This window comes from Cavia porcellus, unplaced genomic scaffold (genome assembly GCF_034190915.1).
Source record: "Cavia porcellus strain 051 isolate PalLab524CR breed Dunkin Hartley unplaced genomic scaffold, mCavPor4.1 scaffold_19, whole genome shotgun sequence".
Taxonomy (NCBI): Eukaryota; Metazoa; Chordata; class Mammalia; order Rodentia; family Caviidae; genus Cavia; species Cavia porcellus.
In genome coordinates, this window is record NW_026947502.1 from 22,078,316 (window position 1) to 22,100,900 (window position 22,585).

The 22,585-nt window shown below is 41.5% G+C and overlaps 1 protein-coding gene across 12 annotated transcripts in view; it reads left to right on the forward strand.

Annotated features, from left to right (window-relative positions):
- The window catches only part of Tenm2 (teneurin transmembrane protein 2), a 1,173,780-nt gene that overhangs the window by 701,509 nt on the left and 449,686 nt on the right, over positions 1 to 22,585 (forward strand). The window contains exon 1 of one of the 12 annotated variants that reach the window (XM_063230752.1): positions 13,655 to 13,934. The exons of the other annotated variants lie outside the window; for them this stretch is intronic. Coding sequence (XP_063086822.1) covers positions 13,787 to 13,934 — 148 coding nt within the window. The 5' untranslated portion in view covers positions 13,655 to 13,786. Of the gene's footprint in view, positions 1 to 13,654; positions 13,935 to 22,585 lie in introns of those variants that run through there. 12 annotated transcript variants of the gene reach the window in all.

A 22,585-nucleotide genomic window follows, 5' to 3' on the forward strand; every position in this document is an offset into this window, starting at 1 on the left:
GAGGGAAACAGTTTTGCTATGAAAAAGAAAACGTAGATCTTTTAATCTGCCTCTACTGAAGCACTAATGACCATCCTGACCCCTCACTGAGAGCATTTTGGGTCAGTTCCAGGGGCAAAATTCTTACCTCTTTGATACAATTCAAGGATTTTAAAACTGGAAGCATGCTTGAGTAATTACTATGCTGGAATCTCTTATTTTATAATTGGAGAGATTGATGTTTATGGCAGTTAAGCGAGTAGTCCGTGCTCATGCAGCTTTTGAATTTCAAGGTTAAATTCTAGAAATCAGCAAGAACTGAACCTTTTTCTCCACAGAGATAGAATCTGTTTATTCAGACTTATTAAGAAATCGGCAGGCTGAGAACAAATTCACAGTGATTATTTAGAAGTCTATCTAGACGCATAGCCGGGGATTCTCACTCTACCTGACAAACTCTCATGAATGCAGACTTCCAAATTCCTCCTCCCTCTGTGGATTAGACATCAAGCAGTCTAAGGAAAAATGGCAGGAGGAAACCTCATCCTTCCTCATCATGGTCCTAGGTGACAGCCAGCACGTTCCTCCCACACACTCTCCCGGTGAGATCTGGAGTGATACCTCTCTGATCCCTGGTATGAACAGAATGAAGCAGGACCCTCCCAATCATGCGTGAGTTATGGGATTCTGTAGAACTGCCCTGAGAGAAGCCAGACACCTTGGAAGTGACAAGTGTTCCCTTATAATATATAGCAGGAGTTTAAAAAAAGAAAATACAATAATTTTTTAAGTACTTTGGGCCATTTTCTTCTCTTGCTTTCCTCCTGGAGGAGTCTGGACACGTTTTTATTTGGAAGTTGCATTATGACATTTTATATCATTCCCTCCACCTATTAATAGCTCCAACAGCCCCAGGTGCTCATTTTAAGATGCCCTCAGAGAAGGGGGACTTCTGGCAGCCACTCTGCAGCTGACAGCTTCGGGGAAATGGCAGGTTTTAATTGATGTATTGTGGGCACTGCGCTTTCTCTATCTCTCTCTTTAAATAATGTGATGGGTTTAGTATCCTCCCAGAACATATAGATTTTAATATGTCAATTATTTCCCTTTTATTGGAACTTGTATGTTTGTGGCTGATTGTCTTCCAGGTACCTTGGTGTCTTCCCTGTGACACCGAGCACCAAGTGTCAACATCTCCTGTCTGTCTTTCAATCAACTTTCAAGTTGGGGAACAAACCAATAAGCCTCATGTACAGATTTTCATCAGAAGAGCTAGTCATGCAAATTCTTCTCCACTGAGCTGCCTGAGTGCTAATTAATAATTACAGTGAGATGAAACTGGAAAGGGAAATAAAAGGCAAGACTGCCAAGTATTCGAGGTTTTCATTTTAAGAAGCCCAGGCTTCTCTGACCGGGCCTTGATGGAGTGTATCACAGCCGGGAGTCCCAGGGCACAGGTCACAGGACTCAGCACTTATAACCCCAGTGTGGTGCCAGTCTGTAGTGGAAATAGATGTTTCCTAGGGGCTTCAGAGATGCTGGCTGTGCTCTCACTGCGCCCAGTGAAGCCAGTTTCTGGGTGCCAGCTGCCACATACAGCTCTAGATTACACCCACACACACTTCTCCTGATGTCAAGGGCAGGAGGATTTAACTGACCTGCCACAAAACTCACACATTCTAAGTGTACAATTCTATTACTTTTGCAAATTTATGGAGTTGTACCATTATCGGTGTCCTCCACTTTTAGAACATTTCCAAGATCCAAAAATTCACCTGCTGTTAATAGCCGTTTCTTTCCCCAGCCGTAGGCTCTCAAAGCTGTCTTTTTATCTCTGCAATTGTGTCTGTTCTAGGTACTTCCATCAATGGATTTCATAAGCTGTGCCATGCGGCTTCAGCCACATTGTCCCATGTATCAGCTACTCATTCCTTTGATTAAACTTTATTGTACTTTTGATGTTATATTGTATTGTCTTATTTGGCACATAGTAATTATATATACTTATCAAGGGTAGTGTGGCATTTCAACACATGTATGCACAGTGCGGTGACCAAATTGGAGTCATTAGCATACATATCCGCTCCCATATGTATCATTGTTTTGCATTGGGAATAATCAATATAATCTCTATTAGCTATTTTGAAATTCACAATTTATCATTAACCGTAGCTACTGTGTTAGAGAACATCAGAACTTTTCTCTCCAACCCAACTACTCACCTGTACTCATTTTGGAAACAATATGGCATTTCCTAAAAAACTAGAAATACAGTGACTGTAAGATCCAGCCATTCCACTGCTGGGTACGGATCCAGAAAGAAAAACCAACGTTTCAAAGAGACATCTGCAGCTTTGTGTTCACTGCAGTGCCATAGCCAAGATACGAAATCTATTACTGCAAAAATGCCCTGTCCTTTCTATTGGTCTGTGGTATTGCACCGATACAAATATGCCACACTTTCTTCACCCAGACAGCTGTTTATGGACATTTGGATTATTTCCAGTTTGGCACTCTCATGCACCTGAAAACATTTACAAATTTCTCTGCATGGACATGTTTTCTAATAAACCTCTTAACTGCCACTCTTAGATATTGCCGTGCCCCACACTATGCTAATTACTTTCCCCTGCATATGCAACTGGCGAGGTAGGAATTTTAATGGGAAAACAAGCCCTAAAGAGAAGCGACTCACTTAAAGAAATGTTTCTGAGGTGAAAATTCAAGCCTGTACTCTTTGCTCTATGCCCGCAGCCTCTCTTATTCCTCACCAAGAAAGTAGGCATTTCCAAGAAGTACCCCCACGTAGCCACCTTCCCACACTCTAACCATACAAAAGTCCTCAATGTGGCCACTTTAAATAGATCACCAATTTGCAAATCTGTCCTTGGATCGCATGTGAATTCTTCTAAATTAGCGGTCCCAACAGTCACTTTCAAATCCTGTTTCAAAGTTGTTATACAGATCGTTACAAATACATCATTTATCTGCTTCATACTTAGCACCAAGTTGGGCCCTGGGAGGATACCAGAAAACTGAATCAAAAACAGCTGGGGCCCCTTGAAGATAGGATAGTAGGAAGACATGACCCAGACACATACGTTGTAAATTACATAACACCAACTACGCTGGTAATAAGACCTTTGGTTATTTCAAAGCCCTTGCTGATATTAGACTACACTCAATTCCTGGAGCAACTTCCTGTTCTCTTCTCTGTGCAGTGTAGAGCTGAACTGCTCACTGGGAGAGCTAGACTGTGCAGAGTTAGTGAACTACTTGGAAGACTCACATGAAAACATTATAAGAAATGTCAGCATTATTATTTAAGACAGTTTTGTTTTTATCATTCCTAGACAGCAATGAACAATCTGTAGTTTCTCATATACATACAGTATATGTGTATATGTATGTCCACACACAAATACACATATATACACAAGATACATTATATATATGCATATCCTTTGAGGTGTCTACTATATATACATATTTGTATCTCATAAATCTTTATTAAATACTTAGCTCCAAGTAAATGTGACATATTAGTGGTGAGCAAAATGAAATTCCAAACCCTTTTAAAACTTAAAGCACCGGGGATGTAGTTCAGTGGCCTGGCAACTGCCTGGCAAGCACAAGGTTCTGAGTTCAATTCTTGATACAAAAAAAATTAAAAATTTGTGAAAAGATAGATATTAAATAAAGAGACAAATCATTGAAATTACATAAATTGCCAAGGAGAAACAGAAGATGTCATGTGAAAAAACCACATTTGCATGTCTGGTAGGTGCAGAACATGAGGAGCTGATAGTCAGATTCGCATAGAAACCAAATCCGTTAAAAATCACCAAGTCAAAAAATAAAAAACAGAACCTCTCAAATCAATATGTGAAGGAAGAATTCACAGAGGGCAAGTGATATACCCTGGTAACTTAGATTAGGAGCCTGACTGGAAAGATTGAGAGAAATAGACACATTTATAAACAGAAAGCCCTTCCTTCTGTGTCTTTAGCAAATATCGTGCAAATCTTCCATAAAAATTGGCAAATTCCCTATCAAGCCGCGGTAACCTAATATATCAGTTCTCCATTTTCCCTGCCCAGGTTAGTGATAACATATCTTCCATTAACCTATGCTGAAAGAGCTATTTCTATTCTAAGAATCTATTTATGTTCCCCTATAACTTCCTTAAAGATGTGCCTCTGGACTGTAATACTGCCAGCTTATAGTCAACAGAAATGTGAATACTTTTGCCAAATTTCAGTAACATTGATTGAGATTTTTCTGAGTCACCTGATCTTAAGGATGTAGAGAGGCTGTCCTTTTTGAAGGAACAAAGATACCATCCCTTTCACTGACAAGCCTAAGGGCTGAATTTTCTTTTTTGCTTGTTTGTTTGTTTGCTAAACTTGCTGTAGATTTGGTCTTGAGTATCAATAGAATCATCTGGCTTTTTCTTTCAACAAGTAATCTTATTTCTGAATTATCTTTGAATAAATCACTGCATCATCCTGTTCTTATCTCCGTGCTTCATTACCTTAAGTGACACATAGATACTATTTCTGCTCCTTTGCTTTGTATTTTTTTTTAATTTTATTTAAGGAGAAAAGAAAAAAAAACAGGGAAAGGGTACAAGTTATACAGATTTACAGAAAAAAAATGAACAGTAGGAAATCACTAGTTAATGGATTACATATTGTCATCTTAGAAATAATTGTTCAAGTCACAAAATTAAAGCTTGTAAAGTGGACATTCCATCAATGATACTGCAAACAGTTCTGTTCATTGATCCAATAAAACTCTGTGATATCATTTTCTATCTTATACACTTAAATATACATGCAGTTATATAGTTTGGAGCACTTTCTTTTCCTCTCTTTTGTACCATGACTGTTACACATTTTGGGTTTCATTGCTCCCACGGTTCTTATTGCTTTTTTGGAAGAGAGTAAAACCAAATGTGACATAACAGAACAGAATCGGTCAAGTCAAAAGGGTGGACATAATAGATAATGTAAAAACATAATACAAGGTGATCAACAATGGTTACTATAATGCCTCCCGCTATCTCTAATAGAATTGCCTATATCGTTAGTTATAATACAATTGAACAAAACAGTAAAGAATAAAACCGACAAAACCAAAACATTGGAGACATTGTAGGTCTTCAAAAGTAGATAAAAGTCAACAAGAATGGGCGTCATAATGAATCTCATTATCTTCACAGCTGATGCCTAAACTTTCGAACCTGATACTATCCAGCAAAACAGAATAGGGGAACATCAGTTAAAAACCAGATGGTGAGAGTAATACAGGGCTTTAAATCAAGGTAATGAAAAGTCAAAGTGGGTTACTATAATATATCCTGCTATTTTTTCCTTTAATTAAAAGGATAAAGATAAAAAAGTAAATAATGCAGTGGAGATTGAGATAAAAGAGGGCATAACAACGAAACAGCGCAGATCAAAACATAACCATTTAAGCAGAATAGTGATTCACCACCAGATAATCCTAACCTAAAAGTAGTTACCATATTGTCTCTTTCTTTGAAATCCTTGAGTACAACTTCGTGTACTGTAGCATTAAGTATATCAAAACAATGTAAAATCATTCAAGAGAATGACAGCATTACAGAGTATTTAGAATCGACTAACAGAAAATGAATAATGGTTTCTGTATAATCTCCTTGTCTTTACAAGGTTTTTGCTTATACTATCATACATAATAAAATCCAGTAAGATACAACCTATTTAGACCATTGGAGACAGAAGGACAAAAGCTAGATGAGACTTCAAAACAAGATGATACTAAATCAGTATTACCTATTAAGATGTCATTTTCTCCAAAATAGCTGTTCCTATCATCCAATCTTCTCTGCCTCATTTCTGTTGAGCTCCTTTTCTGTCAGTAGCTGTCAGTTTGTCTTCTTCATTTTGTTCTCTGCTCCATTCGTTGTGGCCTCTCTGCCATTATTTCTGGATTCTTTGTATTTTTCTTTTTTTAGAATATCCTGCAATCTCTCTGTAGAGTTGAATTGGTGGTTGCAAATTCCCCCAGTTCCTCTTTATCCTGGAAGCACCTTGTTTTTCCATCAATTTCCAGGGACAGTTGTGCAGGATATCTCAATCTTGGCTGGAGATTATTATCTTTCAAAGCTTGAATTATTTCCCCCCACGCTCTTCGTGATTTGATGGTTTGTGCCGAGAAATCTGCTGTAATTCTGATGGGTGTTCCCTTGTAAGTGGTCTGTTTCTTGTCTCTTACAGCTTTTAATATTCTGTTCTTGTATTGAATTTCTGGAATTTTTATTATTATATGCCTGGGTGTTGCTCTGTTTGGGTTGTAGGTAGCTGGGGTCCTGTATGCCTCATACATCTGAGTATCTTTACCTTTTGCTAAATTAGGAAAATTCTCCTGGATTATTTCTGTGAGTAGCTTTTGTAGTTCACTTGTTTGTGTCCCTACTTCTTCTTTTATGTTCTTAATCCTTAAGTTATGGATCCTCTTATCATCTTCTTGTCTTTGTATTATTGCTGTTTGTTTCTTTGTTATTTTTAAGAAGTTTTTCATTTCATTCTCCCATATTACAAGTCTGCCCTCCAGTTCAGATAGTCTGTCCTTAGTTTCTTTCAAGCTGTTATGCCAGTCTTCTATAGACTTCTTAGTATCTTGGTAGTCCCTTTGAACCTGCTTCACGTATTCTATGCTTTCTCTGTTTTCTCCATCAAACAATTCTCCCCTTTTTTTCTGTTCTTCCATTCCACCGCCTGTTTTTTCTTGGGTGGTACTTAGCATTTCTCTAACTATTCTGCATACTTCTAGCTTCAGGTCGTTGATAACTTCATTCCTGAATCTATGAGGCTCTCTATATGGTGCCTTATGTATATTGGTGCGGTGTCTGCTATTGCCTGTTTCTCAGAATTGGGGGCCGAGGAGCCTTTTTTGTTGCTGCCTCTTCCCATGCTCCCTCTTCTTCTCTGTTCCTTATATATGCAAGCTTATATAAGAGGCCCAGCTTCTCTCCCAGTCAGCCACAGCCTGATCGAATTGCGCCAGTTAGGTGTTCCCGCTCACCGCTGCGCACCAGGGAGTTACGGACCAGGCAGCCTACGCGTCTCCCCTCCCGGCCACCGTCAGGCTCTGGGATCTGGGTTGGGACAGCCTACCAGGTCCGCCGGCAGCGTCACGCAGGCCAGGCACTTTTCACCAATCCCGCCCGAGAGGGGGATGTGTGGCTGAAGTCGCCACTCCCGCAGGACTGCCCGGGCCCAGAATGTCCTCCGCTGGAGTCAAACTGTGGTAGAGTGTCAGCTTCTCTCACTCACCTCACCACAAGTCAGTGCACGCCTCCCTGCCGTTCGCAGATTGCCATTCTCAGAGCTTCTGCGCGTCTCTCTCCTTGCCGAGCCGCTGTAGAGGCAGCCAGCCGCCGCGCGGCGGGAAACCCAAATCGCGGCTTACAATAGCGCGGGGTCCAGCCTCCACACCGAGGCTTTTCTGTTCCTGTTTTAGCACCAGGAATGCATTCCAAGTTGGTTTCTCTCAGCGCAGTTCATTCCTGAGTCAGCAGAGCATATCTCCACCTGCTTATGTCTCTTTAGTCTGCACCATTCCTGGCTTCTGAGCCGAGTCTTTCAGAGAGCCTCCAGTAGTTGCTGTTATCTGTCCGCCATGTTCTCCCGGAAGCTTTTTGCTTTGTTTTTATCAATTCCTCGAACAATTCCTTAGGACGCTTCTCGGGTTAATTCTTGATACTTTCCACTTGTCAGAAACTTGTAGTTACATGATCTTTTTTCCCAAAGTATTTCCAGGATAAAAGTCTATCCTATCTTTTATAATCTCTACATCTCATCACGTCTGCTTTTTGAAAATGTAGTAGCCCATACCATGTCTCACGAAAGAATTAGGTGTCTGTTTCACTTTCAATTGCCTATCGTCATGAACAGAAATTTTTCCCATCAATCAAGTTGAAATTTTTTTAAAATCCCCTGTACTAGTAAGAAAACCATATCACATTGTCCTCACTCCAGACTTTGAAAAGCTTTTTGAATTCCATTAACTTTCTCTGGCATATACTTAAGGTGTTGATATTTAAAAATCTACTTCTAAAAGCTGCTGCTTTTTTTCTATCTATACAGACATGTTTCAAGATATATCTCATTACATATCTGTTGGAATAATTATCATTTTGCCATAGAAATGGAGAAATTCAGGTAAAAGTGAAAAAAGTTACATTATTTAGGACAAAGACTCTATGAGGTATATTAAGAAGTGTCGGGAATAGAGTGATTAGACATGACCCCTGTCTTTAAAAGACTCATACTTTAGTAAGTTAAGGGATAAAAATGATATCCTGTGATCTGCAATAAGATGAGCATATGAGAATAAAAGTTGAAGAGGCCAAGGAGATTTTTTGATTCGTTGCTGAGCTCTCTGACCCGTATCTGCCAGGCAGCGTAGGAGTGGTGAGAGGCACCTTGAGCTCAGTCATGGATAATCCACTGCAACGTGAAATCTCTGGTTTTGGATGAATATCTTTGGTCTCCACCCCCAAGTCTCTTAAGCCATATATATTACTATATGGATAAGGAGACCTCCTCCCCTTTTTTTATTGAAGGAAGAGAGCTAGGAAAGAATTTTCACTCTGGAACTGATTACTTGGTTTTTAACTAAATTGCTTAGTCTGAAAGAAAATACTCATTTCCCTGTGCTCTTACTGGGTATATTAGACTCTGTCAATAGGTAGTGATGGAGACTTTTTTTAAACAAAAGGTGAAAGAAGAGTGAATTGCCAGATTGGTTCATTATCTAAGAGGCATCTTAATAAGCTGTCTGTAGGATTCTAACCAGGCATAGAAGAAACGGAGGGACGGAGGACTGAGAGACTGGGTGCACAGCTCTCAGCAGAGGAGCTGGCATAGGATAGGTACTAAACAAATTCTAGACTACTCCATTGCCTTGCCCGCCATGCTCTGGGTGGTGCAGCCCTGTGCTCACGTGTGTTTCTGTCGCTGCCCCTGCAAGTCTGCTAACAGGCAGGTATCAAAGGTCCCTTCACACTCACAGATTGGGGAGCTTGAGGCCCAGAGTTTGCACCTATCTGCTTGACACCCAACAGAGTCAGTCTTGACCAGGGTCTTGTTCCTGGCATCTAGCAGGGTTCCTCTTCTTTTGACCTTAGGCTTTTTGTAAAGTTATGAGCTAGGGCATAAAGGAGCCAAGTCTGGGTGTGGTCCATTTGTGGTGACCTGACGTGTTCTACTGGGGTGACTGGTATATCACAGAGGCAGTTAATCAGGAACTGTCTGTGGGACTTCCAAAATACACAATGCTAATTCACCTCCACTTTGATCTTCTCTCTAATCTTCTGGGAGCCCTTTTGCATGTTAAACTCATTAACCAAAGAAACCAGTCTGCCATTAAAGTACACATTCCGGCCTGGGGCTCTTTCTTTCTTTTTCTTATTTTTTTCTTTTTTTAATAAATATGATGTGGGTGACTCATTCAGCATTAGGGTACTTTCTTTTGCCTCTGGAAATATGTCTGGACTGACATTGTACTTTCCAGAAAGAAATAGACAGAACTCCTCCTTCTGGCATGACTGTTTGGAAAGGCTCTGAGAACTCAGGATGTAACGTTCTCCTGGTGGGGATACATCCTGTTCTACCAGTGTATCAGGAAATACACTTTGGGAAGTTCTTGACGACAAGCTGTAGGAGAAGACTATGGCCTGTAATATTGGACTATCCTAACCTGAACATGATATAGGAATGAGTTAACTAAGGAAGTGAATTGATTAACACAGGGTGACCCCAGGAAGGTGGGGGAGGGATGGAAAGGCTGGGAGAGAAAATGGTGTATTCCTGGTACTAAGAGGCTACAACTACTCGAGTGGGAAGAAGGAGTGAGGGAAGAGTGAAAAAGATGCTAAGATGGGGACAAATATCAGGCCTTACAGGGTTTCCTGAGTCACTTCAAAGGGGCACCCCCACCCCCAACACACACACAGGATTCCTCCTTGGAAAAGCAGAAAACCAGTAAAGGAGTTTTAAGAAGGGAAGACAATGACTGGATTTGTTTTTAAAATGTCATTTTGGCCCTACCTTCCTCGGAAGTTTGCAGTCAAGCAAGGGAGAGTGTGTTCCTACATGGAATCGTTAAACTGTAGTACGGGAGAGGACCGTGAGAATTAAGCCAGACAAAATGAGAAGAGGGAGAAGTCGCTTTAGCAGAGCAAATCCAGGTACTGTGCCCTTGCGTGTCTATGGGATGCAGCAAATTGAGAAGCTTGAGATTCATTTCATGTTTTGAGCTTGTTTGTTGTGCTTCTTTTCTATACTTTCAGGTTGAGAAGTGGTTTAAAGCTAGGTTTCCCCCTGCTTCTTGTTTCTGAGCTGCACAGACATCCACATCTTACATTTAAATTTGCATTATCTTTCTCTGGCAAGTAGAAAGCACATGTGTATTTAGACATTTTTACTCTGGAGGGGAATAAGTGAACTGCCACATTTCCTGCCCCCAGATCATCTGTCAGTCAGTACAGCCAGGAAATGTTTAGACAAGTCTCCGGTCCAAAGGACACCTGTTACCGTAAACCCACACACAGAGATTCCCAAATAATTGTGTGAGTAAAGATGGGACTGATGCCCACATCCTGCGAAATCTATGATTAATTGCTTTTTAAAAGACATACAATTCAAAATTCCCTGAGAACTCTTGGAACTCCTTTCTTTAATTTACATTACTATTTGTAACTGACACATAGAAATGTAATATATATATATTTCCGTACTGGCAATTAAGTCAGGGCCTTTGCATTAAACTATATCCCCAGTCCTTGCTAAGTATTCTTTTAGGCAGGATCTTGGCTAAGTCATCAAGTTACCCAGACTTGCTTCAAACTTGCCATTTCCTCGCCTCAGCTTGCAGAGTGTTGGACTTCCAAGTAGGTATTACCACACCTAGCCAAAATTGCTCTAATGTATATGTATCTAATATATTAGAGGCAATATTATGCTCTAATATTATGTGTCTGGTATAGTGTTTTAATCAGTTTCAATATATCTGTCTCCTGAGACATTTACCTTTTTTATGGAGGAAGCATTCAAAATCTTTTCTTCTATCTTTCTGGAATATACTGTATATGAACATTATCATATATTCAGGTCTTTTTTAAATCACCAGTATGGCTCTCAGCTGGCCAATCGTCACTGACCATGCCTACATACAGCTGTGTTTCAATGGAGATGCCAGTCAAGTGCACTGATTTGCTGTATCGGAAAACCTATCAAGTGTTACTGATGAATATCTTTGGGAAAGAAGTAGATTACATGATGCCGAAATTGTGAGCAAGAGAAATGTGGAATTCGTCATGTAGAAGGCATCAGGCATGTTGTAGCCTGTGATTTCAAACCGACTCAATTCTCAGAGCCTCCTGTATATGTGAGGTTAGGTAAGTCACCTCAGCTCTCTGGTGGTCAGAGTGACTGATCACCCAAATGGTTTGCAAATTTAGTTCCAGATAAAAGTTCCCATTAAGGTGAGCTGTGAACTGATTTTGCAGAATGTTCAGCCTAATGTTGCAAGCACTTATTATATGGGTCTATGCACGAGAGTTCTTGACTATCTCTTTCATACTCATGTCAGGAGACTGAGAGAGTGAGACACATGGAGAGAGAGAAAGAGAAAGAGACAGACACAGAGAGAGAGAACATGAGAATATCTTTTATTCCTCTAAGCATGTCATAAATATGTGGACCACAACGATGAATGAATGGGCAAATATGAACTGTGGCTGTACCTAGCGGTTTCTATGACTGAAAAAAATGCCATATCTAGGCTAACAAAGACTACTAGTCTCCTGGATCACCCACTCTTAGACCACAGTTAGAAATTCCTTTCACTTAGAGTCTGTGGAGACCGTACAGTCAGATGCAGACAAATCTAAATGCATCCAAAGAAAGAAAGTAAGATAGAGAAAACTTTGGGAAATTTTCCATATAAGGAAAAGTTACTAGAAGCTGGGGAGGTTCGATCTTGAGAGGACTTAGGCATATATCACAGCTGTCTCAGAGATTGTGAAGAACTGTCAAAAGAAGAGAAATGAAGCTTCTCCTGGCTCTGCGTTTCCTAATAGGCCTGAGGTAAATCAGTGGAAATTTCAGGGAGCTTCATTTGGGTTCCATGTGGAGAAAAAGTTTTTGACAACAGCATGTAGCCCAAAATAGAACAGGACCTAGTTTCCCTTGTGTAGGGAGCAGTCAGGGAGAGGGTGGATATTAATACTTTTTTATTGTTACAGGCCATAATTCAAATGGTTTGATGTGTATTAACTCAGTCTTCATGACAACCCTCTAAGATAGCTTCTATGCTCGTTCCCGTATGACAGATAAAGAGACTGAGGCACAGTATGGTTAAGCTGCTTGCCTGAGACTGTGCCACTGATAAGTGACCAAGCTGAGAATTGAACCTCAGCAGTCTGATCGTAGAGTACACAGGCCTGAACACCCTGCCATATTGCCGCTAGATGAGTATTACTCAGAGATGATAAGGATAGGGTTCCCAGGTTGCCTCTGAAGAGCTCCCCCATGGTGAAGCAATCTGTGCTGTCTGACATATGCAGTCTCTGTGATGGCTCATAACACATACAGAGCTGTCTTCCTGCAGGTAAGCCCTGACTCCTGGTAGTGTCTCTGCGTCCAGCAGCCTTGTGCTATAGCTGTGCATGATTTTCCTCTTGCCTTGTCTACACCATCTGAAGTCAGGGCTCATTATTTTGCAGTAAATTTTCTTTGTTTGCCATGTCAGTGACACCCACTTCAGCAGCCATGCTATAGCATTGACTTTTCCCAAAAAAATCATGAAAATATCCTCCAAATCACCCCAAGAAAAATAGAGGACTTGGCAGTCAACTGTTCCCAGGTTTAGGGAGCATGTCCTTTCAGTCAGGATGGGTAGGTCTTTGTTCCTCTTCCCAACACAGACTGCGCCTCAGGCGATGGTTGAGAGCGATCTAGGCTTAATCCTTTGCACTTTAGGAAACACAACAAGAAATGTAAAGTGTTCCTAGTACAGACAGCAAGGAAGAATCCCTTTCAGACTTGATCAGATCTAGCTAAAGGCAACTGACCAGGGAGGAAAACTGACCCCATTTCATAGACATGTGCTGTAAAATAATTTGACAACAGGTAGTTAAAGTGTAAGTACACCATCCTGTCAATCTCATCTCGTCCTTCTGGATTTTAACGCTTGTGTTACTTGAGGGAAGATGATATTTGAACATTTTATGGCACCCATCAACAGAAATGTGCACATGGTTTCAAATAAGGGTTTTCAGCCTTCTGAAACCAATTACTTCTGCCTAACTAGAAATGCCAAAGCAGAGATGTGTCAGCAACTAAGAGAATAATTTTAAAAAATTAAACATATATAATGATGATGCCATGAAGCAACAGAACTCATGCACACACACAAACCATTTTAAAGAGATATTTCAGAAAGTCAGTGTCAAACAATGTTAACCTAGAGAGATGCAGAAATGTCAGACACATTACATGGGCAGGACGTGCTGCTGGCATTTGGCTGCCAGCGGGGGAGGCGTCCTCCTGCAACTAATTCCTCAGGAACCTCATGCTGAGTCTGTCTACAGGGAAGGGAGCAGAAAGGGAGGAGGGGGAGAGCAGAATTTTTGTCTATTATGTTTTTCCTTCCCAGCTGGAGAAGGCCTCAGCTGTGTCAGGCTGGGGCTGTTAGAGATTTTCATAGTTAGATAGGAACGCAGGAGGAAGATCATCCCCTCTTCTCCCGGCTCATGCTGATGGTGAGCCACCCTCTCCTGGTCATTAGTGTGGCTGGCATCTTCATCAAATGCAAGCCAGGCTGTCTCTTATGGAGTCTCATCGGTGTATCACCTCAGTCTGTGAGTTCTCTCCATGGGAAGATTGTGATGGAGTCCCTGGGTAAGGATGGCGCCTGTGCTTGCAGATGGGACTTGCGAGGACCTCTCCAAATTGTCAGAATAGTTGGAGTGTTTACTTTAACCCTTCAGCAGGTGTCCAGGGAAAGATGGGGGACTTGGCAGTGAAGCTGTTTGATTTTGCATCATAGCTCTCTTGCAGCAAAAGTGAATTATTCTCACCGAGTGTCATTTCTAATTCCTCTCAGGCTTTGATCTGAATTCTTCTTCCTTTATGAGGGCTGCTATGTATGTTAGCAGAAAAATATTCTGTGAAAATGGATATAAAATGGGATTTATTAACTGTAAACATCTGTTAAGTCAAGCATCCTGTGTCTATTGCCAAAGTACTTGATTTCAAGTTACCCTGTCTACATCTGTCACTGTATCCTCCCTCCAGAGACCTATCTGTGGTAGTTCTATGTACTAATGGAAATGTGTGATTGGCTTTACCCTTTACTGTAGCTCTGTGTTAAGACATTTTTAAAACAGACAAAAAGGAAGAGAAGGAAAATGTCCCACTGTATTTATCAGTGCTTCTCCGAAACTTGCTCTTTGGATCTAATATTTAGAATGCTTTTAGAAGCAGAGTTTTAAGATTTTTAAGAAATCCCCGGTGTCTTCTGCTGCAGGTGGCTTTGTGTATTGACAGATCTTGAAGTGCAATACTTGCCTTCATGAGCCATATACCTCTCTTGTCAATTAAGTGGAATAATGATACTCCCTTACATTTTAAGGAAGCTATGTCTTAGAAAGTGCTTTTACCTGCATTATCTAATTGATCTCATTGGATCATTATATCAGTCTGTATGATAGGTACCACTGTTGTTAGTAACTCTGTTTTCTAAAATGAGGTGTCTAAAGTGGGAATTCAGGTCAGAAAATTACTGAGTGGATACATGATACTACAACCCTTCTCATGTTTTAAACTTCTGTTTTAGTATGCATGTAACTGCTAGAGGCACAGCTACCTAATCGTAGGTGGCTACCTCTTCTTTGTCTATTTACCCTGTATACACAATAGTCCTTCCTTATCTGCCAGGAAGGCACATGTTCCAAGACTTCCTGTGGACACTGAACCCACACATAGTACCAAACCCTGTGTATTCTGTTTGTACTTTTGAAATCATGCCTATGAGAAAGTTTAATTATAAGTTAATAACTTATAAAAATTAGGTATAGTAAAAGATTAGCGACAATAACTAGTAATAAGGTAGAAGAGTTATAGCAATATGGCAGTTTTGCTACCTTTGCCTTTTGGGGCCATTATTGAGTCAAATAAGAGTTAACTGAACACAAATACCTATACTGCAATGCCAGGACAATCTGATAACAAGATAGCAGCTCAGTGACTATAGGGCAGGAAATATATACAGGGTAGATATGCTGGACAATGGAATGCCTCACAGTGGGAACAGAAAAAAGCATGATAGTGCACGATTTCATCAGTCAACTCGGAATAACACAAAACTTACGAGCTGTTTGTTTCTGGAATTTTCCATGCAATATTTGCAAAACATGATTGACTATATGTAACTAAAAATCTAAAAAGTGAAACCATAGATTAGGAGGATATATATATATGTATGTGTGTAGAGTAATATTAGATATAGTTATGAAACAATTCAACCTTAGATATCTTCCCCTTTTTACTCCCCAACTTTCCCCTAACACATACATGTCTGTGCACTTTGATTGCTTCCTAGATTTAAGAGCCTTGAGACGCTCTGATTTTTCTCTCATTTAAGAAAAAAAATCAGTAAGTCTATTAAGGGGTTAACATTTTCTTCCGTGAGTCTCAGGAAAACAAGGGATGATTGTATAGTGGTACAAATTCATTTACATTTCTTTAAGCAGAAAGGCTATAAGGAGTCAGGGGAAAATCTCAACACACCTTCAGACAATCCCAGCAATCCTTAAAACACCACACTTCAGTTATCTCAGCCTTTGGGGATAAGTAAATATGTCCCCAGAAGCTATCGAGGACAAATGCTCTCACCAAGAGCCTGTGTCTTCTTTCTGTTTGGACAAGCTTAGTGTTCTCTCATGAGTCAGCCAGACACAAGAGCTAGGAGCACGTTGTAAAGCCTGCTTGATGAGCTCCGTGTGACTCGTGGAGGTACACACCCCTTACCTGTCCTACCTCCAGCTTTCCCCCAGCCAAGGCCATGCTGCCAAGCAGCCATGTCCAGTGACAACCTGCACGTGGCCACTCACTGGTTCCCTGAGAGGTTGCTGCGACGGGGCTGAATGGTCATGACACAGGCTGCCCCAAAGCACGTAAGGCTTCGGCATCTATGTCCAGGTTTTTCACAAACATTTGGCAATATGTATCATTTTTCAGTGCCTCCCTCTTTTCTTGCATTACAAAGACAGCAAAGGATTTTGCATTACAGTAACTTTCTTATGGGACAAGGTTCATATTCTCCAGCCATTTTCTTAGACTATCTAACAGTTTCCAGGGTACTTTCTAGATCAAACAAATGTCCTTCTATCCCAGCCATCCTCTGCCCTCTTGTATTCAAAGCACTGCACAGAAGTGACACAGAATACTACTGGAGCGTATGTTGTGGGGCTGTCTTTCATACTTTATTTTTTTTGAAGTTATTCTGAAGATCTCTCGGGAAATAGATAGAGGGTGGATTCATAAAACTTTAAAATGTCAGAGCTGGAAGGCAGTGTAAATTGCATGTGGTCTAATTGTCTCATTATAATGATGAAGAGATTGAGTCCCAGTGAGGCTGAGATTTGCCCCAGTTTACCGTGATAGGCGACTGTGCCACGTACTTACTGTTTGTCCTTCATTTTCCTCTCAAACCTTCAAGACACTGCACTCTGCCTGAAAGCTGTGGCCCTTGGGGTCCCTCTCCTCTGCCCACCAGCTGGGGCGACTTAGTGGGAAGAGATCAGAAGTCAGAAGACAGAGGGTTGGAATGAAGGGGTATTGATAACCAGCTTCTTCTTTGTTTTGGCATCCTGGGTTGGCTCTTTCCCTGGGCCTCTCACATTTTCCAAAGCCCCTTTCCTGCTTTCCAGAGGGATCTAGATTCCTTGCATCACTCCCTGATCTTTGAAGTTTGGAAATGCTAATAACTACTCAGGTCTTCTAACCCTCTAGCTCTGCATCATGCCTTATGGTTACCCAAAACCTTCACCACAACTGTTTAAATAATACCTTTGTTGCACTCCCTGTATTACCTAGTTTGGACATCATCTGATTCCATGCTAGGACCCCTCACTGATAAAGCAGCAGTGGCTAGTGAAAACCCCACAGCCCAGATAACTGCTGTCTTTAACCCCTACAATGTTAGCCTTTCACCAAGCTGCATTTACCATGGATAGCTTAATGCTGGGCATAAATATATAATGGGTTTATAAATACTTAATGTATTCCATAGCACATAGCAATGGCATGCAGCATATAATAAAGTCTTGGGTTTGAACCCCATTTCTGCCACTTACTAGATGTTACTTAACTAACGAGTTGCTTAACCTCTCTGGGTCTTAATATTCTCTTTCATAACAATAAAGCTGCTGCAAAGATTAAATGATATCAATTCAAAGAACTTGGCACATAGAAGAGTTGAGTATTAAGTGTTCGCAAGTACCCAGCACATGCTAAGTGCTCCATAAATGTTAGCTTTTATTAGCATTTGCTATTTGTTAGAACTCACATTCTGTACATGGAGACATTTATTAGGACTATGATTCTATAAGTGGAAACATTTGCAGGTTTTCCTGAGCCCTGCACACTGTCGTAAAACTTCATGAGGCTGAAGACCTCGGTTCCCAGGAACCCTGAAGGGCGCTGGGGAAGTAAGAAGGTACAGGGGAGAGAGGTGTGAGTCACCGAGGTGTGAGGACAGATGGGACAGGAATGTAGACACTGTGGTGAACAAGCCTGGATGTGCTTAGGAGCCGTGATCCGCTGCCAGGGATGTGAGTCAGCTCCTTCCCAGCTGTGTGAGTGTCCAGTTCCTGGCTGGCTGACCTGGGAGGAGGCTATGGAATTTGTTGCCCTACAAACTTATTGCTGAAAGACAAAAGGCCATGAGCTGAATGTTCCTACGAGGGCAGTTTACCCAGGTTCAGACAAGCTCGCACCGGAGTCTGTACTTCTTAGTTCTAGAGTGTGAAATAAAGTATCACGTTCTTGTATAAAGAATAGTGTGTGTTTTTCAGGTGTTTGTTATTCCTTTTGCATATCTGATGGATATTCAGAAATGTGAAACTGACCGTAGTGTCCACTGAGCTTACCTGAGCCTTGATTACAGGTGAACTGCACTCTCCTGGGAAGTGCCCACAGGTAGCTGGAGAGAGAAGCGGGAGTCCTAAACTAGTTTATTCTGGGAGAATGCAGTGTCGCTTTACTGGTTACTTCTCCGGATGGTGTGTTTTACCCACAGGGCCTCTACTGCTTTCCTCCCAAGGGTGCAGTAAGTTGTGATGAAGTCCAGTCTCCTTTCGCCTATCATTAGATAGCACACTGTGACATGACTCTGGGAGAGAAAGAAATTAAGTCATCCCATCTTTCGTTGTTCAAGACAGTGACAACACTCTGATATTACTTTATGTCAGACAAGGAGAGAATTTAATACCCTGTCACAGGGCCGGGGAACATAGGCGAGGAGAGAACGCATAGTGTGCTGTATGTACTCTCTGAGATCCTCTTTGGTCCTGACACAAAATTACAGGGAACCCAGGCTTTTGGCACTTGTTTCCTTTCTCTTTGTTTTCTCTTTTGCATTTATTGTAATCTGCATGATTGGCCCAGAAGGTAATTAACCCTGGAGCTGTCAGCCATCTGACTTTAGGCAGCTGTCAGCAGCATCCCTTGTGTGGAGCAGAGTGTTGATATCTGGACAGTGGGCTGGGGCCTGCAGCTGGCTCCCTGTTGCTCACTATCCACACTTCAGTGTCTACACCTGCACCCTATCCGTGATCCGTGGAAGGCCTCTGTGGCCCAAATGTCCAGAACTGCAGATGAATGCACCCTATCGTGACCAAGCTGTTTAAATCAGTCTCTCTTCCATCTAGCTCCCTCACTCTTAATCTCATTTACCTTGCTTTTTTCTTTTTAGTTTCCATTTGTTGTTTGCATCTCTGCTTTTTTATGCAATGCTGACATGTTGCGTAGCCATTTATTATGTTATTGTCTTCGCCTCACCCCACTGACACATGAATTCCACCAGGGTGGAATTTGATCCCTGTGTTGCTCATTGATAAATGTCGATGGCTCTAGAAGAGGTCCTGGGACACAGTAAACTCTCAGTGAACATTTTGCAGAATGAGTGCCTAAAGCCGGGGGTGGCGCCATATGTCTGCAATCCTAGCACTAAAGAAGCTGAAGCAGGAGGATCGCCGTGAGCTCAGAGCCAGCTTAGGCTACATAGTGAGTTCAAGGCCAGTCTGAACTACATAGCGAGACCCTGTCTCAAAAAATAAATAAAAATAAACAAATAAAAACCTAGAGTGAACAAATAAATAGGGATCCCAAAAAAAGTCACTCCAAGAAATCCCTCAACTCCATGGTGCTTTCTTTTTCTACTTGGAGAAATACGACTGCATTAGGCAAATTCATATACAAAAATCATATACTATGAAAGCATCAGTGTCCGTGCAAAAACAGATTTTTAGCTGGTCGGCATTTTATTTTTAAAACGCTGCAAGTTCTCCTTGCAGACTAAGGAGCTGAAAATAACATTAAAACTACTAACTGATACTAACCTAGTGCCACAAATGGCTTTGCAGACCATGGTTGAGGGGCATCTGGGAGATGAAAAGAGCCAGAACCCATCCCATGTCCCTGAGGACACAAGTGTCCTACTTAGCTCCACAAGGGACTGAGCAGCACACATGGCCTCCCTTCTAACCCAGACAGAGCCAGCAATATCATACATCTAGTAGGCCAGAGATAGTGCCCAAAGGCCCACTGCCTGCAAGAAAACCCAGTGGGAAAGTTTCAACAATCTTGAACCATTCAGCTCCTTCCAGTGAGCTGAGCGCGCCACAGCTGGGAAGAATCCAGCAGGTGCAAAAGCACATCTGGCTAAGGGTCAGGCCTGGGGACATGTTGTTATTGATTCTCAGATGGCTTTTTGGAAAGGAATCAAAGCAACTAATTTCCGTGCTCTCTCTTATGCCTACACACACACACACACATACACACACACACACACACACACACACACACACGCATGCCTACAATCCTCCTCTGGTCAGATCTTTTTAAGATGGGCTAAGAATATGCCTAACTCTTTTGGAAGGAAAAAAAGATGCCCTGCTTCATAGCTTCAGACACTTCTAGATGTGCAAGAACTTACCTGTGTCTGATCATCTGTTTTTCATGCATGTAATCTGAAGTCCTTTACAGTTAGAAGAAATTGTATTAAAATCAGAGCACACAAAGTCTTTGCTAGCCAGTCATTTCCCCAGAGATGCTTTCCTCTCTTTTTCTCTTCTTCATCCACTTGTTTGCTTGTGTGGGGACCCAGGTGAGACCCGAGCGTGTGCTCCAGTACACAGTGCTCTGACTGCCAACAGATGATAGTGAGGTTGGGGTTACAGAGCCAACTGCAGACATGTTCCTGCTGTCGATCTCTATTCCTCAAAACGGCTTTCACTGTGCTAGTTCACTTCTGTGCTTAGGCAAAGCCTTTTGCACATTTCCTGCCACCACTTATTCAAACTGTTATAAGTAGCATCAGCATTCAGGGTGTTTTTCCCCTTTCTTTGACCCAGTTTTAAAAACATCCAACTAAAGATGCTTCATTAAGTTTACATAGAGGTTGCAAGGCAATCAGAATTCCTCCTACAGTTGTTACCAGAAGAATTACTATAAACCCTGTACATCTTACCCTCTAAAGCAGCAGCTGTCTTTGAGCTAAGGAATGCCTGCCATGCAAGAAATACTTCATAGAATCCGATTGAACTGTCAGGGATTGTTTTATTTTCCCTTCCCTTCATTCCTTTGCCATTATCACTGATTATCCAGTTTATAAATTCCATGTTCACACTTTCTCTTTGGCCTGCCTTCTCCCTGCTGAGTAATTTCAAAATCCAGGACTGAGGCCCTAATGCATACTCTATTCAGTATTGGCCCTCAAAGTCACAAAACAGTCTATTTTGGTTCTTTTATCGAAGGCAGCCTGTGCAAGGCTCACTGCTTAGAAAAAACTGATCATAACAAGTGAATGCTCTAAAAGATCTCTTTTTGGGATACATTGGTTCATGCTCTATCCTGTTTGGCATGGTCTTTTTTTTTTTTAATCTACCTATGTGGACCGTAGGAAACACAACTTTTACCAGCAAGCTTTTCCCAATTCACAAGTCTAAGTCATTTTGCTCTTTGCATTAGATTCTTTATACTGAGAGTTTGAAATTGCAGCCTCGAGCTCCCAAGCAATCAGCAAATGTCAAATGTCCCCAAGCACGGCAACCAGCTGAGATACTGAGGCACCACATGCTGAATGGAGATTGTATTATTATTATTATAATGTGTCTGGTGAGGTGAAGAATAGAAAAGTAAAAGGAAAGAGAAAAGATGCTTTGTGCAAGCACCTGCCTTTGGCTGCCCAGCATCTGCTAATAACTGAAGTCACGCCCTGGCCCACTGGTGGCGAACCTATGGCACGCGTGCCACAGAGGGCTGTTTATGTTATTGAAAGCTCTAAAAGGTTTGCCAGGACTGCTCCTGCCCAAGGTGGATGGTAATTTGCTAACTTCATTACCACACAGGCCGGGAATGAAGATAAATAGCAACAAGTACTTGTAACTTTTGTGACTTTGTTTTGATGCCTAGAATTTCTTTGCCATGTAGGCTGAACTCTTCATCACTTGCAGCTGTCTGTTTAATTCAACTTTATCTTGTGCTTGACAAGCACTAATTTACAGTGAGCATCTTCCTGCCTTCCTTCTTTCCTTCCTGACTTCCTGCCTTTTTTTCCTTCTTTCCTTCCTTCCTTCCTTTCTTTCACTTTAGCCCTCTCACCCTAGCCTGACAAAGAAGCCACTGAATCAACTGATAAGCAATATTTTGCTAATCCCAGCTTTCTTCCTTGGGAGATGTCAATAAATACAAGTCAGAATTTCCAAGCTGCTCTTTCGATGTGTCTATGTTTAAGCTCTTTGTTTTGGCTTCTTAGTGTAGGTGTCTTTAGATAAGATCTGGTAGCCAAGGAGATGCTGGAACATTCTCAAGGTTTCAGCTGTGGTGAAAAGAAAGAAAAGCTTTTCTGGGGGTGGAGCTAAATTTGAGGCACCCTGGAGCCCTCCCTTCACCGCTAGACCCTCACTTGAAGCTTTGTGTTGCTATCTGTTCTTTGTCTATTGATCCAGATTTTACTTCTTTGGAGAAACTTCTAGTGACCCAGCCTCCCTTCCCCATGCCACCCACAGTTAAGTAAGGCTCCTTTCCCGGCTCTCATGGTGCCATCTGTTTTTCCATCATAGAGCTTCTTATATCCTATTTAAATTAACTTAGCAATTTAATTTAAATTGACTAGATTGTCAGCTCTCCAAGGAGCAAGATCCTGTCTTACTCCTAGTCGGTCCCCACCTGGCAAGCTAGTGGTGTCTGAAGAAAAAAGACTTCTATTGAATGTGATTTGTAAGCTTTGTGATGTGGAAGCCAGGGAGAGCGCCTGTCCTCCTGTC